Source organism: Grammomys surdaster, unplaced genomic scaffold, assembly GCF_004785775.1.
Source record: "Grammomys surdaster isolate TR1022 unplaced genomic scaffold, NIH_TR_1.0 272, whole genome shotgun sequence".
NCBI lineage: Eukaryota > Metazoa > Chordata > Mammalia > Rodentia > Muridae > Grammomys > Grammomys surdaster.
Window position 1 is genome coordinate 849,712 of NW_021604713.1, and position 18,490 is coordinate 868,201.

Here is an 18,490-nt window from a genome sequence, read left to right on the forward strand (position 1 = left end):
TTCTTCTTCTTCTTCTTCTTCTTCTTCTTCTTCTTCTTCTTCTTCTTCTTCTCCTCCTCCTCCTCCTCCTCCTCCTCCTCCTTCTCCTTCTTCTTCTCCTTCATTTTTTTATTTATTTACTTTACATTCTGATCTAAGCCCCCTCCCGCCTCTCTTCTCAGTCCCACCCTCACAAATCCCTTCCCCCACTACCTCCTCCCCTTCTTCTCAGAGAAGAGGATGCCTTCCTTGGGTACCACCCCACCCTGGGATATCCAGTCCCAGCAGCCCTAAGCACATTCTTTCCCACTAAGAACCAGGCAGAAGAAGGGAATCCGACAGCAGGCGACAGAGGCAGATACAGGTCCTCCCACCCTCTACCTCACCCCTACTCATTTGATGAGTACCCACAACTGAGAATTAATTCTGAAATAGGTCAGTCTGCTGCTGAGTTGGGGAACTCTCCCTAGTCTGTAAGCAAGGTCAGTCACCAGTTCCTAGACAGACCAGGGTATTATAGCTCAATAAAAGTTTATCTAAGTGAAACATTTAGATGTTTCATTGATCTACAACTAACATTTAGATGCTAGTTGATCTATTACCTCCAGCACTAAGGGAACATTACAAAAGACTGTAAGAGCCAGCAGGTGAGGAGGAGAGCTGTGAAGTGCTGCTGACTTCTGCATGCGGCGTGGGCTTGGCACGCATGAGCTCACCACAGGTGTGGTTATCTACATATGATGCTCAAGAGAGGGCGTCTCAACGTTCTTTTACGGATAGAGAAGCAGGCCTTGTGTTTCTAGTTAACAGTTGCTGAGAGGGGAGAGACATTTTCTTCAGTGGTGTGACCATTAGTAACTTGTTCATACTCCAGTAAAAACACTGGTTCATCAAAATAAATAAATAAATAGGAAGGAAAGTTAGGAAGAAGGAGTAAGAGAGGTGAGAAGGGAACGGGGGTAAGATGAGCAAAATATATACATGTATGACTTGTCTACAGATATTAAACACATACACACACACACACACACACACACTTAAAGGAAGCAGGGTTGGGGAGAGGAGGCAGCAGGATGGATTCGTGAGTCTCTCTGTGCAAATTTTCTGAGCTCAGTCTCTGAAACCCACATGGTGGAAGGAAAGAACTGACGCCCCAGTTGCCCCCCCCCTCACACACACACACAAACATACATACACACACACATGTTCACACACACACATGTTCACACACACGTATATACATACTAACATGCATGCAAGTACACACGTGCACATGTACATGTACAGTTTACCTTGTTTTAAAGAGAAAATATCAAGAGAGCTTCTGGCCCAAAAGAGGGCTCCTCTCAAAGGCAGGAGGCATCAGAATCGGCTTGTGAACCTGAGAAATAGAATCTAAATTTAATCATCAAGATCTCCGAGTGATTTGGGTTTGCCCCCAGAGTCCCAGAAGCCGTACTTTAGGACATCCACTGAAAGCACAGTATTGGCACACATCTTCATGTGGCTGTCCATTCTGTGCCTGGATTCTCTGCCTGTCTCATTAGCCCAGTGCCAATACGGACAGCCCTTGTAGTCTTATGTAAGAGGTACTAAAGCCCCTCTTCAGGTTACAAGCTGGGGTTAAATCCTAGCTGCACCACTTGCAGCCTGGGTGACTTATCTTTTCTGTGCCTGTGTCCTTCCTATACCTTGAGCCCCTATCTCAAATGGCTGTTGGCAGGCTAGGGTGAGCTGATCCCTATAGAGCAGAACAGGAGCCGAAGGAACTGGAGAGCTGTTAGCTCTCAGACAGCAACCTTGCTATGTGCAACTGTGGCTCTCGTGCCACCCCTCCATGTCCTGTAGGCTGAGTACCCGTCTCACCATACCTTTGTCCCAGGCATTTAAATTCATCAGCCCACCCACAGGATGGTTCCTGTGACCCCAAGCCTGGCAAGGATCTTAGCATCTACTCCACACCCATATCTGCCACAGCTCATTTGTGCCCTGAGGATGAAAGTCATGCTTCTCTCTATGCAAGGAAACAGGCACAGAAGAGATAGGTCACACAGGCTGCAAGTGGTACAGCTAGGATTTAACACTACACACACACACACACACACACACACACAGGAACACATGTGTTCCTACCCTACCGAGGAAGCATATTCAGGGCTCTCTCTGGCCTGCTACCCTCTTGGAGTGCAGCTTTACTCCTCTCTGTACCTCTGTCCTTGGTGCACGTGTCTCCAGAGCAGTTTGCCTGTGTATAGTGCCAATCAGGTGGGACCTGGCCAGGCTCTTTCACCTCCAGGAAGAATCATGTCCAAAAGCTGGGGTTCAGAGGGGCTGGGGAGATGACTGAGTGGATAAACTGCTTGCTGGACAAGTGTTAAGACCTGACTTCAGATGCCCAGAACTCATGTGGGGAGAAAAAAACAAACCCAGGTATAGTGGTATACAGCTGTTAGCCCAGTGCTGTAGGGCAGACAGGCAGATCCCAAGGTCTCACTAACCAGATGGCCTAGCACAGATGGTGAATTTTTGGTTCACTGAAAAACCCTGTCTCAAAAAGCACAATAGAAAACAAGAGAAAAAGACACCTGGCGTCAACTGCTGGCTTACACACACACACACGCACACACACACACACACACACACACGCACAGGCACACATACACTCACACTGGAGGAGGATTTTTGACCTAAGGGGCTGGACACAGCATACATCCAAAATCGGTATTAACCATGGTTATTTCCTGGTCATCCTTCTTTTCATACTGACATTCACCATTCTCACTACATGATGCTGTCTATATCCTCCGCTGGGATCTGATCCATGTTCAGTTCCCAGGATACATTCTGGAAACTTCTAACTGAGAAACAGAAGCTATTAGAGCCCCTTACATCCTGACCTGGGATCAGTGGTCACATTCAACATCCACTCAGGATAGGAAAACAACCCTCCCTACCCTATTCCCCTGTGGGACTGCATAAGGGTATTCTGGGTCATGGCTGGGCAGTCGCCTAGAACCCTGAGACTCTAGGTGAGAACCAGCAGGAGTTCAGCATGCCCCAAGAACCCAGGGTCCTGAAAAGCAGTCTAGTCTCCATAGAATTACATTGTTCAGTCAAGTAGGCCAGACTATAGGCCTCAGGCCCTAGGGATTTACATACTAATGAAGGCCAGAGGGCCCCTCCCAAAGTGCACAGGTAGAGGGTGTGACTAGAGGCCTCTGGCCCTAGGGATTTACATACTAATGAAGGCCAGAGGGCAGAGCAAATTAAGCATGCCTCCCCAGATCCTCCCCAGATCCTCCCCCTTTCTCCCTCCCTATATAACTCAGGACTGCCCTGAGTTTTGGGGGGCATACTTCCAGATCCATCTACCATCTGCCATGACAATAAACCCTTTTGGAACCAAGGACTTCCTCGTGTCATTGGGGCCTGCCACGGCCAAAGCCTCCAGGCCGCTGGAACCTTAGACCTCCTCCAGCATGTGGGGCCAGCCGCAGCGTGGAAGCCTCCCCAGACCCCACCGCTGTGGCCCTCTAATTTTTCCCCACATTCCCCATCTACATGTGTGTGCACACACACATACACAAATGCACAGACACACTACATGTGCACACACACATACACAAAAGTATACACACAGGCACAAGCGCACATGCACACACACAAATACACACAGTGGAGGTGGCTGAAGTTTTATTCATGGGGAAGGTAGTCCTACACACACCTGTAAGGGATTAGTGGCCATCTCATCATTAAAGAATTTGTTAGGCTAGGGCAGGGGAGACATGGAGGGACCTGGTGCCTGGTGTAGCTTGCTGGACCAGTGCCAGCCCATGCTTCTAGAGCATTATGAATCCAGGCTATTCTGAGTCCCTGCACAGGCACAGGGAAGGCTGCCCCCTGCTCCCCGGGGGAAGGGAACACTCAGAGCATCAATTATACCTTCTGTCTAGATCGACTAGGGCCACAATTAAACTCTGTATAGAGCAGCTGCTGCTAGACTATTTCTTAAACAGTTTGAAGCTGTTAAAAGCAAAACCTTCTATGGGTTCTACACACGCAAAAAGCCAGCAAATGGCCTGGTGGGAAGAGCTGCAGAAGCATGCACTCTGTCCAGCTATCACCCCTGCTAGCCTATCATGTCTCCAGAGTCCTTCTTGCCCACTGAAGGGTGGGATAGCAGCAGATGAGACCACATGAAAGAGCATCCCCAGCCCTGCCTTCTGTGCACTGAAGACTTCAGGGAGACCCACCTGGGTGTGGGCTTCCTGTCTTCTCAGAGCAGTGATGCTACACAGTCTCATCATCGCAACCTGGTCCCAGCCTGGGACCCTTGCCTGCAGGGAGTGCCCTTTGGTATACTATGCATGTGCCTATCTTAACCCCTTTAGCCATCGTGACAGTGCACACATGCTGTCCAAGAAAAAAACTCAGAGCTGAGGAGGCTTCATACAGATGGGGCCACAGGGTAGAGGACCTCCCTCTCACTGATCTATGAGCCTTGCCTATAAAATCCCATGTCAAGATATTTGATGGATTTTTTTTTCTATAGAAAGTTCTGAATATCACGCCAGCCTCTCCACAGACTCTTCTTTTGGATTCAGATCACCAGTGTGGTGTCAATAGGCCCCCCCAGGCTTCCACCAATCAGCTCTCTAGGGTTTATCCAGGCAGGATTCCCTGACCCCAGTATCTACCCCTTAGGCCCTGTTTGATCCCATCTTGTTACAGGGCTTAGCAGAAGACATAGGAACTCCTCAAGCCCCCTAATGCCCAGGAGCTTCTGAATATACCCCCGTGTATCTTTTTCTGTAAAGACTTTGGGTGACCAGCATCCAAAAGGAAATAGCTTGGTTGTCACTAGTCCAGAAGGTTGTTGGTTTTATTGAAAGGTAAAAAACTATCTTAGCTATTGTCGAAAACTGGTTCAATACTGGTTGTGGCCTATGAGTAATCCTGTCCTGCAAATGAGAAAGGGTTTGAGAAGGAAGCCCTGTGTCCTCACTGTTCTCCAGCTCTAGACTCTACAATGAGGTAGATTGCTTCTAGAACATTCTATTCCATACAAGACTACTTATTGACTTGTCAGTGGAAACTCCTTAGCCACCTCCCCAATGGATACTGCGCTTTAGTTTTCTGACTTCACCCTCTGGCAAGAGAACAAAACCAAGTAAAGAACTGCTACAAACACATTAGCTTGTCTCTGTGGGTTTTTTTAGAATCACAGGAATCCACTGTACACACAGCAAGGGTAATTCTCTGATGTCCTGCTCTGAGTGACAAGAGTCAGGCTAAAGGCTACAAACTGGTTCCACTTATATGGTATTGTATTTGAAGTAAAGCCAGGAGAAGGTTGAGTATGCCGCGCATGCTTGTCAGCTCAGCACACAGGAGCAGGAACATCAGGAGTTTGAGGCTGGAGCTGGGGAGATGGTTCGGTGGTTAAGGGAATGTAGATTTGGTTCTCAACACCCTCATGGCGGCTCACAACTGTCTAGAACTCCAGCTCTGGGAGGGTTTGATGCCACCTTCTGGTTTCCATGGGCAACAGGCACTCGCTTGGTGCACATAAATACACATGCAAACAATAGTTATGAACATACAAATAAAATATTTGTTTCTTTGAAAAAATAAAAAAAGGAGACTTTGTCAATAAATAAATAAATAAATAAATTATTTTTTAAAAAATTACACTCTTTCTGCCATCTTGGAGCCTGTGGAGGCCTGCTGGGAACAGGACTTGTAAAAGCAAGTATGTCTGGAAGGCTGTGGTACAAGGCCACTTTTGTTGGCTACAAGCAAGGTCTCCAAAACCAAAGAGAGCACACGGCTCTTCTTAAAATTGAAGATGTTTATGCCCGAGATGAAACCGAGTTCTACTTAGGCAAGAGATGTGCTTATGTGTACAAAGCAAAAAACAATACAGTGACTCCTGGAGGCAAACCAAACAAAACCAGAGTGATCTGGGGGAAGGTAACTCGGGCCCATGGAAACAGTGGCGTGGTTCATGCCAAATTCCAAAGCAACCTTCCTGCAAAGGCCGTTGGACACAGAATCCGTGTGATGCTGTACCCATCCCGGATTTAAACTAATGCAGAGTAAATAAATAAAAATAGAAAAAAATTACAAAAACCCAGGAGAACAGAAAGCAACGGTGGCCAGGGCTTGGAGCTAGAAACGGCCAGATGAAAGTGTGGTGGAGTGCTGGAGATTGTGAAATGCTGAAATTAGGATGGTAGAGCTGCCCTTGACAAAACTCACAGAAGCAAAGGCTGGAGAAATGGCTCATCCATTAAGATCACTGGCTGCCCTTCCAGAGGACTCAGGTTCAATTCCCAGCACCACACGCTGGCTCACAACCCTCTGTAACTCTAGTTCCAGGGGATCCTCTGGACTCTGAGGACACCTCACAAACCAGGTGCTCCTACATACACACAGACAAAACACCCATGCACATAAAGAAAAATTAAGAGAAAATACCTCATAGAACCATACACTGACTGGATAAATTGTACTGTATGAAAGTCATATCTCAGTAAACCTGACTTATAAAAAAATGTAACTGCTATAATAATTACATTCACTAATCCTTTTTGGATTAAGGCAAAACAAAAACTATCAACCTATATAGCCCTCTCTACCTGTCTTTGAAAGTAGGAATTGGAACTAACCCTGAAGTCGAGTGTGTCGAAGACAAGGAGCAATGAGTCTGGCAGAACTGTCTCCTATTGTAGAGGCTCAGGCCACACAAGCAGGGCAGCACTCCCCTTATCCCTCTTGTCAGTCCTGCATAGTATTTAGTCATGCTTTCAATGAGATGGACGCCAGGCCAGGCCAGGCAGGAGCAGCTATAGAATGAGCCAGAGCTGCTCTCCATGAGAGATGCGTCATCCAGTGCTCTTAGGGAAGGAGTGGGGTGACTCTCTCAAGTGTGTTAGCCAGGTAGACACACACACACACACCTGAGGACATCCGTCCAATGGATGTGAGATAGGGGTGTGGGGGGAGGGCAGCCTCTAACACTTCAAGTTAGACATGGAGGCCAGGACTGGCCATGTTTTAGTCATTTTTAGCTAAGGTGTATCCTGAGGCAGAGGAAAATGAAGTCCCGCTCAATTCACCCTCTTATCTACTCCCAAAAGATCACTTGTGTGACTCCAAGGCGTGTGAATAGGGAGCCAGCAAGTAAATAGTTCTCCCGGGGCCACCAGCTAGGTGTCTATTCTAGTCCGGGTTTCTGTTGCTGTGATGAAACACCAGGACCAAAAGGAACTTGGAGAGGAAAGGGTTAATCTGTCTTACACTTCCACAATTCATCATCAAAGAAAGTCCCGACAAGAACTCAAATAGGGCAGGAACTTGGAGGCAGTGGCTAATGCTGAGGCCTGGAGGAGTGCTGCTTACTGGCTTGCTCCCCATGGCTGGCTCTCCCTTCTTTCTTATAGAACCCAGAACTGCCAGTCCAAGGAAGGCACCACCCACAATGGGCTGGACCCTCCCACATCAATCACTAATTAAGAAAATGTTCTACAGACTTCTACAGCCCAATATTATGGAGGCATTTTTTTTTTTTAATTAAGGCTCCTATCTCTGAAATGATTCTAGCCTGTGTTAGGTTGACACAAAACTAACCAGTTTAATGTCCTCAGAAGTCAGTTTAATCTGGATGCTGTCTAGCTGGAGATAACATCAGATCCCACACAAAGGGCTCAGTGCCACCAGAATGTCCCCACTTTAGACACCAGTACCAAGTCCCAGACTCTGGAACTTCTGACCAGTCAGCTGTCAATCCAGGTTCCCATGACCTCTCTTTGGGTTGGTTCATTTGGTAGTCATTCACAGAAGTCAAGAAAACACATCTACAGGTTGAATTTTAAAGACCCCTTGGTTTTAACCTTTACCCACAAAAGGGTTTGTGCTTTTCCATCAGTGATGAACTATTCCGAAAAATCCACATAGACAGTTCTGGCTTCACTTTCAGGCCCAGTTTCTGAGTTACACAGAAGACAACTTCTGTGTTGCCTGAATATATTTCCCTGTCTGCACATAAAAATCATCAGCAGGTGCAGTTAGGACCAATCCCATCCCAGGCTATGTATCATAATACAGTGACTCATATTAGCCAAAACATCTATCCCTCAAAACTCTGTAGAATCTCCAGCATCCCCTGGACCTAGAGAAGCCCTAGCTGCTCTGTGGCTCAGGGCTGCTTTGGTAGGTGCATCGTTTGCCTGATTCTGTTAAGAAGGTTCTTGTTCTCAGCAGGGGCCTGGATTCGGGGCAGTGTTAATTCCCATCATCAGTATAAATGGCACTGACTCAACTTCAAGTCTAAGGCTGCTACTCAGAGTCAGCCATTGAATACAGTTCCAGTGTTTTATAATGGCGACTGATGGCAGCAATGAACATGGCTCCCATTAACCAACATGGGCAGACTTGGTTATATATCAAGGGGTGCGGAAAAACATTGCTTCCAAAATATTAATACCCTGGATCTCTCCTTCCCACAAAGAAGAATCCCAGGACCTCATAAGGTCCCCACACCTATTATCAAGATAAAAGGAACAAAGACAGACAGGATACTGAGAGGAGCTCCAATCCTCTCTGGAAGGAAAAACCAAGGGGGATGGGAGGGACAGCATCTGAACATCTCTGGCTGATAACACAAGGGACTTTATCTTTTAGGGTTATCTGTCAGAAGGGTTGGTGACAAAGTGGTACCGCTCTCCACGACTGCTCCTGTCTCCGAACAACTACACAAAAGCCATCGATATGTGGGCAGCTGGCTGCATCCTAGCAGAAATGCTCACTGGGAAAATGCTCTTTGCTGGTAAGTTGCTAGCCAAGGCCACATGCTCCCTTCCCAGTGTTGTTCAAACTACATACAAAACACCCACCAAGCCCAAAACATGCTAATCTTTTGCTTAAATGTCTTTTTTCTTTATGTTTTATGATACTTGTAGACATCATACTTTGTAGTATTGTATTTCATACAAAAATACTATAAAAGCCAAATTAGCCTTCAAGCACAGGACTTTTGCAGTCTACTGGCCATTTTGCTATGGTCTGAAGCCACTACCTCAGTGTGGTACTATTAAAAAATGGGACTCATGGAAAATGCTCTGTGGAACTAGTACTCCTGAGTTGTCTCACCCCTTACACCATGTGAGGCTATCGCAGGAATGCACCCTTTATGAGAAGCAAGCCCTTCACTAGCCACTGAATCTGCCAATGCCATGATCTGGGAGTTCTCAGCCTCCAAAGCTTCAAGAAATAACTGTTTGTTGTTTATAAGCCGTTCAGTCTAAGGTGTTTTGTTATAGCAGCTCAAGTGAACTAAATCACACTAATTCTCCAACACCTTCAGATTAAGTGCTAAAAACACCCGCTCAGTATTTTCAGGCTCTTTCTCCTCCCTCTCTGATCATGGGTTCCCTGTCCTGCAGCCCCACTAAGTAGCCCACTGCTTTCCTAATCTATCAACTCCCACTGAAGCCCCTTCCTCCATTATGGCGCTGCCCAGGCAGCCATCGGTCCCTGTTGGCTCTCCCAGGGCACTTCATCCCTATGTTGTTCTTGCCCCTTGCCTGCAGGAGTATGTGCTGTCTCCACTTACACGTCTCCAGTTTCTCCTTGTCCCTGTCACTCATCTCTGTCATTTTGCACTGCTGTGACAAAGTTCCCGATATAAACAACCTAAAGGCTTAACTTTGACACAGCTTCAGAGATGTCAGTTACCGTTCCACTGGCTGCATTCCTTCAAGCTGCAGAGAGAGAGGGCCATGTTAGTTTAATGCACGGAATGAATGAGTGAATGAATGCATGAATGCTTGGTTCTATCCTATGCTACTGCTTCTCCTTCAGAGCTGGCAGAACCCACCTTCCGCCCCGTGCCCACAAAGTGAATGAGCTCAAAAGGCCTTCCAAACTCAAACATTATTCCGTTTTCTTGCTCCTGGGAGTTTTCTGAATGGGCTCCTCTGTGGAAACGCTCAGAGAAGGCTCATCCTAGCCTTATAACCGTTTCCTTCTCCCGCCTGGTGGAGAGCGTGCAAAGCCACTGCCTGGCTGCTCCCATGCCCTCGGCACCAGCTGACTCAGTCCACATGAGATACCTGCTGCAGAGATGCCACATGCTAGCGGAATAGACAAACCCCAGACAGAACTAGATACTAGCCTGGATGAGTTACTGTCCTCGTGACTGTGACAAGATACTTGACAGAAACATCTTATGGAAGCGAAGTTTATGTTGGCATAACATAATCCCTCACGACAGGGAGGGCTTGGTGGATGAAGTGGCCTGTCCAGTGACAGTGGGAAATGTTTTGCACACATCTCAGTGTGAGCTGGTTCACATCTCAGTGGTGCACAGGAAGCACAGAACTGAAGCCAGAACCAGGGCTATTGACCACAAGGTCTTCCCCATTTGGCCCATGTCAGCCCAATACCACAAAAGTCCACACACAGTCTCACAGTGCAGCACAAACCCGCTGGGGTCCAAGTGTTCAAATACATGAGTCCCTGAAGGACATTTCATGTTCAACTAAACTATACATTTAGCAAAGCCAAGCCCAGAAACAGCAGCCTTCTGCAGTGAACGCATAGCAAATTAGTGGTGGAGTGAATATTAGACCCCCAAGTCCCTCAGTTCTGAGCCTAGTGCTGCCTGCTGCCCTCTGGTTGTTCTCTCTAGTCAGCTGGGGCTGCTCTGGAGCATCCCCGTATACAATGGTCCAGGGAAGCAACTTACCCATGCAGCACTTGCCTTCCCAGGGGCTCACGAGCTGGAGCAGATGCAACTCATCCTAGAGACCATCCCTGTGGTCCGGGAGGAAGACAAGGAGGAGCTTCTCAGGGTGATGCCGTCCTTCGTCAGCAGCTCCTGGGAGGTGAAGAGGCCGCTGCGCAAGCTGCTCCCGGATGTCAACAGTGAAGGTACCCGAGCTTGCCCTGGGGCCTCATCCCAGGAGGCTGGGCTCTGGCTTTAATGTCAGGCAGGGGCAGGGGCAAAGGCAGGTGGTCCTCCATCCTCCATCCAAAGAACAGAATGATGTCTAGGATTCAGACATCAAGCAACCCTGGCAATTGGGTGTTTCTCCTGGCTACAAGCTCAAAAATGTTTCAAGACTTAGAACACTTAGGTGTTTAGATTTGGGGACTAGGAGTTCAAAACCAGTAAGGAATGTATAGATATTTTAAAGATTAGAAGATATCTGAAATTTAAAAGAAGATTCAAGAGGCAAACAACTTGGATAAGGGGATAGTCAACCTATGCTTTCAAGAGTACAGGTTTTGGCCACATGGAAGCCCCTTGACGCAGTCCCAGAGGGATGCATGGCATATTCTACTGCCTGCCTGCCTCCCTTGCTGTCTCCACTCCCCGGGAGGCTTGATGCAGTTCAGAGACTGTGCCGTTCTCAGCCTCAGAGATAGGCCAATGCTTGGCTCCCAGGTCTCAATGACTAGAAGTGTTAACTTGAGCAGAACAGTTTCTCTAACTGTGAAGTAGGTGTGGTAGTACCTCAGAGCATGTATGGCTGGCTTTCCCTGACTGGGACAGCAGAACAGCTTCTCTAACTGTGAAGTAGGTGTGGTAGTGCCTCAGAGCATGTATGGCCGGCTATCCCTGACTGGGACAAAGTACATGAGAGACATAAAGGAAAAAAGGTTCATTTTCGCTCACAGTTTCTGAGTTTCTGTCACCGAGCCCCCTTGTGTATGAGTCTGTGGGAATCAGGACATCATGGCAGAGAGGACATGAGAGAGCAAAGCTGCTCACTTCGTGAGCCAGGAATGACCACTGTTGTGACCAGGCTCCTGGCCTTTCCTTTCCTAGGTGCCTGCCACCCAGAGTCCCCTGCATCTAGTCACTGGTGGGTGACTGCCAAGCACGGGAGGGCACCGCCAACTAAGTACTCAGTGTTTCTGAGTATTGATTAAGTCACCTGTCTTTGTGAGAATTCCAGGGATGACATATTGTAGAAAGAAGTCTGTCCTCACACCGGAGGTGTGGCATGAGCATCCTCTACCCCTCCCTCTCCCTCCATACACCTCTACACTCATCTTTCCCATCAGGGCTTTCTCCCATGGGCTCTTACCCCTCCTCCAGAAGTCTGCAACCCAGTCAAGAGGAATACGTTTGAATACCCTGAGCCCCACTTCTGTGAGCTTGTCCCTGCTGTCTCCAGGAGGATCCCAGTGGAACAGAACATCTGTGTCTGAGAATCACCCTTACCAGTCCCAAATCCCTGTGTTTGGAGCAGACTGGTGTAAGGCAGGCTGTGGCCTCAAGTTCCTCTGCCCAGCAGTGAGACCCTCAGCAAGTCACCTTATCCATCTGCAGCCCTATTGAGTTCAATTGCAAATTCAAGAAACCACTTCTTAAAAACACAAAGTCACAGGCACCAGGGACTGTCACCACACTGAGAACCCTTCTCTTCTCAGCATGACAGGAACAGCATGTGACCTTTATGGCCTTTACTCCCTACAGCCATTGACTTTCTGGAGAAGATCCTGACCTTTAACCCCATGGACCGTTTAACAGCTGAGATGGGGCTACAGCATCCTTACATGAGCCCGTATTCATGCCCCGAGGATGAGCCCACATCACAACACCCCTTCCGCATTGAAGACGAGATCGATGACATCGTACTGATGGCTGCCAGTCAGAGCCAGCTCTCCAACTGGGACAGGTGCGTGTCCAGGGCTGGTGTCCCGAGTCATGATCCCCCGTTTTCTCATTTCCCTTTGGCCATTGACCCTCCATGACCCCTGTCCTCCTTTTGTATATTGCATTGGGCATGTCTCCAAGATTAATTCCCTGCCTTTCTCCTGTCCCTAAACATTCCCAGTAACTAAGCTGCTAGGTGAGTCAGGGACTTCCATTCTGCAGAACAATACCCCCAGCTGTCCTTGATACCCTAAGACCAATGAACACTGGGGCACACAGGGACAAGTGTTAGTGAGTGCCTGCTGTAGTATTTCATGAACAGGCTGAAATCTTTTTCCTAGAGTATGCTAGGCAACCACTCTGCCACTGAACAACATTTTCAGTCATGATTTTGCCCTTGGAAGGCCGACTATGACAACGCAAAGCAAGAAAAAAGTACGCAATTCCCTGTCGTGAAACATTTCTCATTTCACACATCATTCACACCTCCTGTGGGTGTCCTTGAAGGAGGCTGTGTCATTGTTATTGTCCAAAAGAAAGTTACAGCATAGAGAGGTTAAGACATCGGCATCATGTTACACAGCAAACCCATGTAGGCCATCCCCAAACTGTATCCCTGTCCCACACTTAAAAGCTTCAGTGTTCAGCTTCACCTGGCTTCAGGCTCCTTGACAAGTGTCAGTATTGGAGAAATGTAGATTTTTAAACCACTGCTGCAGGAATAGTACTGATCTCATAGATCCTCTCCTGTCCTGGCTTTCTCAGATCAGGCACTGGGGCACCACCATCTGCTAATGTCTGGAGGCAGCACCAGTACCGCTTGGTTTAGAAAGAGTGGGGGGGGGGAGTTCTTAGCTGCATCAGCTCCGATGGGGCCAACTGGGAACCCCACTGCCACGGGACTGTGACAGCTTGTTACATAAGTGACAGATAGGCAATTTCTCTTTTTTAGTCATTTGACAGATGATAGGTTTCAAAATTGAGGGGGTGCAAAGAGGGGGCAGGGCACCGTTATTTGGAGCAGGTTTGCTAGCTTCTTGTTGTCAGCGAATGGAGATTAATAGGTTCTTCTGCCTGCCTCATGCTGAGGCTATCCGAGACTAGTTCTTAGACTTGTGCCCGCCCCTCTCCCATGGCACAGAATTCAGGGCTCACAGTGTTGGACTGTCACCAGGGAAGACTGTAGCAGGGTACCCGAGGTCACTGCTAGTTAGTTCAGGGTAGTACCAAGCCAGACACTCCTGTTTCTGGGCTTCCCCATCACACCTGCACAAAGGACAGGGGTGGTAAGGTCCAAGTCCCTGATGCAGTGATAGTCACCATTGTGGCATGCTAATATTCTCATCTTTAAGTCTGTGGTGGTCAAACTAAGTCCTCTCAGAATTTTTGCAAAGGTAGTAGATAACGTATGGCCAGCACTTGGGGTATGACAGACAAATGCTAGTGGGTCCCAGCTCTTCTTCCTAGAAACCCCTGCAATTTTAAGGACATCCTGGGAAAGGGCACTGCTGAACTCTGAGAGCAACGCCTACATCAGTGGTGTCCCTTGGCAGTGGGCAGTTCAAGCCGTTCTCCTATCTCTCCAGCCAGAGCCAGAGTACCCCATAGCCTATGGGCTGCAGCTGCCTGGCCTTGGCTAGTCAATTGTCCTGTGTGAGCACCAGCCCTCTGGCTCAGGGAGCAGCTGGCCAGGAGCTGCCACCTTGTCTGTGCTCCTGACTGAAGTACCTGGCATAAGAAAGGGTTTCAGCCAGAGCTGACAGCCAGCCACCTGCCTGCCCATCTGCCCTCCGTTTGCTCATAGCGATCTGATTTCAGTCTCCTTGGCTACAGGGCAGTCAGTAGAGGGCAGAATTCCAAGGATCGTTGGCCTCCCTTGATGATGTCTGTGATCTTTCTGCAGCCCCCATCTGCTCTGCTTGGAGGCAAGGTGCTACAAGGCACCTATCCAGATCCATCATGGCAGAGGTTATCAGCTTTGGCTACAACTTAGAATCCCTGGGAGGAGTCTCATAAGCATGCCCAGACAGGGCCATCTAGACCTACTGAACCAGAATATTGGTAGTGGGCAGCAAGGGATACCTGGTACTTATTTTTTAATCCTCTTGTGTGATTCAAATCTGAGGTAGTTTTAGGAAGCACCTGGCCTTCCCACTCAAAGTCCAAGTCCAAGGATCAGCAGCAGCAACAGGGAGCCTTTTAGACATGCAGAATCCCAGGCCCCCTGCAGAGCAGCAGGGTCCAGAGCCCCAGTTTAACCAGACCCCGTGTTATTATATGAGTTATATAGGTGAGCCAATTAGAAAGTTCCATAGGGAAAACCATTTTGTTGTTTTCTTCACAAGTCCGTCACCTAATGCCTGCGCACAGTGAGCGTCCGAGAAAGCTGTTGACTGACTATTAAAGACTATGAACTCTCAGATCAGTCCCCCTAGCTGGGCCCCTAGAGCTCACTTTCACCTGGGCCATCACACTTCAACTTGGAGGGATGAGAGTGCCTGCCCTTTAGGGACTAAGAGGAATAATGAGCGGACTTGTGAGTACAGGACGGGCATTAGGCAATGTGGCTCCCCATTTGTCCTGGGTGTGCCTAACATCTTCATGCCTTCTCTTGCACGCTTGCAGGTATCCTGTGAGCCTGTCGTCAGATCTGGAATGGCGGCCTGACCGGTGCCAGGACGCGAGCGAGGTGCAGCGCGACCCACGCGCAGGCTCTACACCGCTGGCGGAGGATGTTCAGGTGGACCCACGCAAGGACTCACAGAGCAGCTCCGAGCGCTTCCTGGAGCAGTCACACTCGTCCATGGAGCGTGCCTTTGAGGCCGACTATGGCCGGTCCTGCGACTACAAAGTGGGGTCTCCGTCCTACCTGGACAAGCTGCTGTGGCGTGATAACAAGCCCCACCACTACTCAGAACCCAAGCTCATCCTGGACCTGTCTCACTGGAAGCAGGCAGCCAGCGCACCCCCCAGGGCAGCAGTAGCAGCAGACTCGGTGTCACGTGAGGATGAGCCAGCAAGTCTCTTTCTGGAGATTGCGCAGTGGGTCAAGAGCACACAAAGTGGCCCTGAGCGTGCCAGTCCTCCCCCTGATGCCCCAGAGCCTCGTCTCTCTGCCTCACCCCCAGGACATCCAACACCCGTCGATGGGGGTGCCAGTCCCCAGTTCGACTTAGATGTGTTCATCTCGCGTGCTCTAAAGCTCTGCACCAAACCTGAGGACCTACCGGAAAACAAACTGGGCGACCTGAATGGTGCATGTATCTCCGAGCACCCTGGCGACCTCGTACAGACAGAGGCCTTCTCCAAAGAAAGGTGGTGAGCACAGAAGGGGTGTGGGAGAACTCCCGGAGCAACACTCTGCCCAGAAAGCTGGACCACTTCCTTGCTCCCCTCGCACTCCTTCGGCCTCTCACTGCTGCACTGGGGTTACCAGAACACACGCGGATCCGGGGAGCAAGAAGAATGTCCATTTCTTAAACTGCCTTAATAACTAGCCTTTAACCTCTGGGAGCAGGTTTGAACAGAGCCTGGCTGGGAGCTGTCAGTTTCTCATCGAAAGGAAGGCCTGTTGAAAGTGTGCAAGGGAAGAAAGGGATCTGGGACAGCAGTCTACAGCCCTACGAGGGTCGAGGGATCAGAAACAGCTTACAGACAGTTTCCAAGCCATGTGGCCTACCTAGTCTCAAATGGACATTTGGGCCCAGAGAAGCCATTAGGACCACAAGCCTAATCCTGTCAGGGTAAAACCTGTGTCCCAAGCTCCTGCCCTGGACCAGTGTCTGACCACAGTATAATGTCTTCCTCTGCTGGGGTCACTCTGGCTTTTTGGTCAGAAAACTTGGTCCTAAGTGCTTCTCGCTTTCCCTTAACATCTGTCCCATCCGTCCGTTTAATTTAGAACAATGGTTCCTGATTTCTGAATCTGGAAACAGAACCAATTTCTTTCTCCTAGTCACCAGACGTATGTCTATGACTCTCAAGTGCTTAAATGTCCTCACCTGCCACTTCCCTGTGTTTACCCAACCCAGCTCAGTCTGAAGTTATTGCTTCATATCAGAGCAGTTTGGAGGCTGTGGGTAAATGTAGCCATCTCCCAGGCCTGTGCCTCCAGCCTCCTCCTGCATGACCTATGCACTTTCCTGACTCGTTCCCCAGTGGATATCACACATGGGTGAGTTTGAAGACAGCAATTGCAAGAATCCCTCTTGTCCAGCCCCCAGCATCCCACCCACCTCACTCACGTACACACAGCTCCTCTCCAAGCCTATTTTGGGACCAAATGTTCTTGGCACAAATTGCTCATTTGTAGGAAAAGCAATAAGGTGCTTTCCATAAAAACAAATGAGTTAGGAGGGAAGATTCCACAGCAGACCCGTCATCCTTCATTAGTGTCGCCCACGGTCACAAGCATCCATTTGGTCCTAGCCAAGAGTGGACCCTAAAGGAATGGCCTGAGAGCTAGCAACCCTAGGGCAAGAGACCCAGAAAGATAAATAAACTAGGAGTTTAAAAAGGGGGTCCAACCTCAAGTGTCCTAAAGAGTCAGCTATCAAAATGGAGAACCCAAGACAAAGAAAAGGATTCAAAAATAATCACACCCTGGTAGCTTAGGTTAAGACAAACTTAGAGTCAGTCCAAAGCCCTCTACAGAAAAAGAATAGAGCAGTGGGTTGTGGGGAATACCAACAGTCCTCAGTCTGTCCCTGAACACTCTGCCACCGGTATCTATCCTCTCCCTTCCCCCTCTCCAACCACTCCCCCTGCCGACATCCCAAAGATACCCACAAGAGGTCTAGCTGGTCTGTTGAGAGATCTCCTTGGGTTGTGTTCATTCTCACATCGCAGCACCTTAAATCTAGCCAACTAGGATTTGTATATTGAAACCAACAATGCATCAGAAACATATATTTTAAAACAATTAATCATGCTGGCCGGTTTTTAAGTGGAAAATATGTAAATATAAAGTGTTTAGGTTTTATTCTTTTCTTTCTTTTTTCTTTAAGAAAATGCAATGCAGACCACTCCTTATGCGCCATTTGTCCTCAGAGGGAAGCTTTACTTTTTGAGTAAAGGGACATGCTGCTGACTGACCGCGCGTGAGTTCATGGAGAAGTGTTATAATTATTCATGTTCTTAAAAGAATCTGTCAAATATTATTAAACTTGATCAGGATGAGCCAAATAAAGTTTTATTGGAACATACATCCGTCGGCAATTGTCGCATTAATTGGCATCTGTCACCATGGTTGAATCTCAAGGGCCTTGCTGGCTTCTCCCTGCACCATGAAGACCAGTGTTTGAAGGAGTGAATATGGGGTTCCGGGTGGGGAGGGGAGCTCTGAAAGGAGAGGATGTCCACATGTGTGATCAGAATTAGCTGCTGAGCCCTGGTGTTTGTCTTGTAGATTTCTACAATCTTGGTGTCAACTCCACATCTTCGATCAGGGCTGGTCCTTATTGTCATAGAAGGTCTCAACATCATGAGATTGCAGAGAACAAGCCTGTCCCAAATAGCCACCTGAGCCACACCCCTCACAGGGACCTGAGCTGGCTCCCATCTGAAGCTGACTATTCTCATACCTGTTGTTAGCATTCTGTCTAAACTCTGAGTCACATCACCAAAGATGTGTTTATAAAAAGAGAAAGAATATGTTCTGTGGGCGTGTGTGGTGAGGTATGGGGGACGGGAATGTCTCAGCAGGCCCATGCTGAGGCATCTTCTTCCCCTGAGGGACCAGCCACACACTGGTATAGTATAGAATAGAGTTTATTCAGGGCATTGGGAGGGAAGTTAAAAGGATAGTAGAGGCAGAGGGGGGGAGAAGGAGGAGGAGGAGGA

At 48.5% G+C, this 18,490-nt stretch overlaps 1 protein-coding gene and 1 pseudogene across 2 annotated transcripts in view; both read left to right on the forward strand.

Moving 5' to 3' along the window:
- The window catches only part of Mapk4 (mitogen-activated protein kinase 4), a 47,312-nt gene extending 29,459 nt beyond the window's left edge, over nt 1-17,853 (forward strand). The window contains exons 2-6 of one of the 2 annotated variants that reach the window (XM_028776754.1): nt 8,665-8,809; nt 10,753-10,914; nt 12,470-12,675; nt 13,798-13,805; nt 15,275-15,971. In XM_028776754.1, the coding sequence (XP_028632587.1) occupies nt 8,665-8,809; nt 10,753-10,914; nt 12,470-12,675; nt 13,798-13,805; nt 15,275-15,971 (1,218 nt within the window). Of the gene's footprint in view, nt 1-8,664; nt 8,810-10,752; nt 10,915-12,469; nt 12,676-13,797; nt 13,806-15,274 lie in introns of both variants that reach the window. The other variant, XM_028776753.1, reaches the window with a different exon arrangement.
- LOC114628828 lies at nt 5,734-6,066 on the forward strand (annotated as a pseudogene).
- Nucleotides 17,854-18,490: the final 637 nt, after the last annotated feature.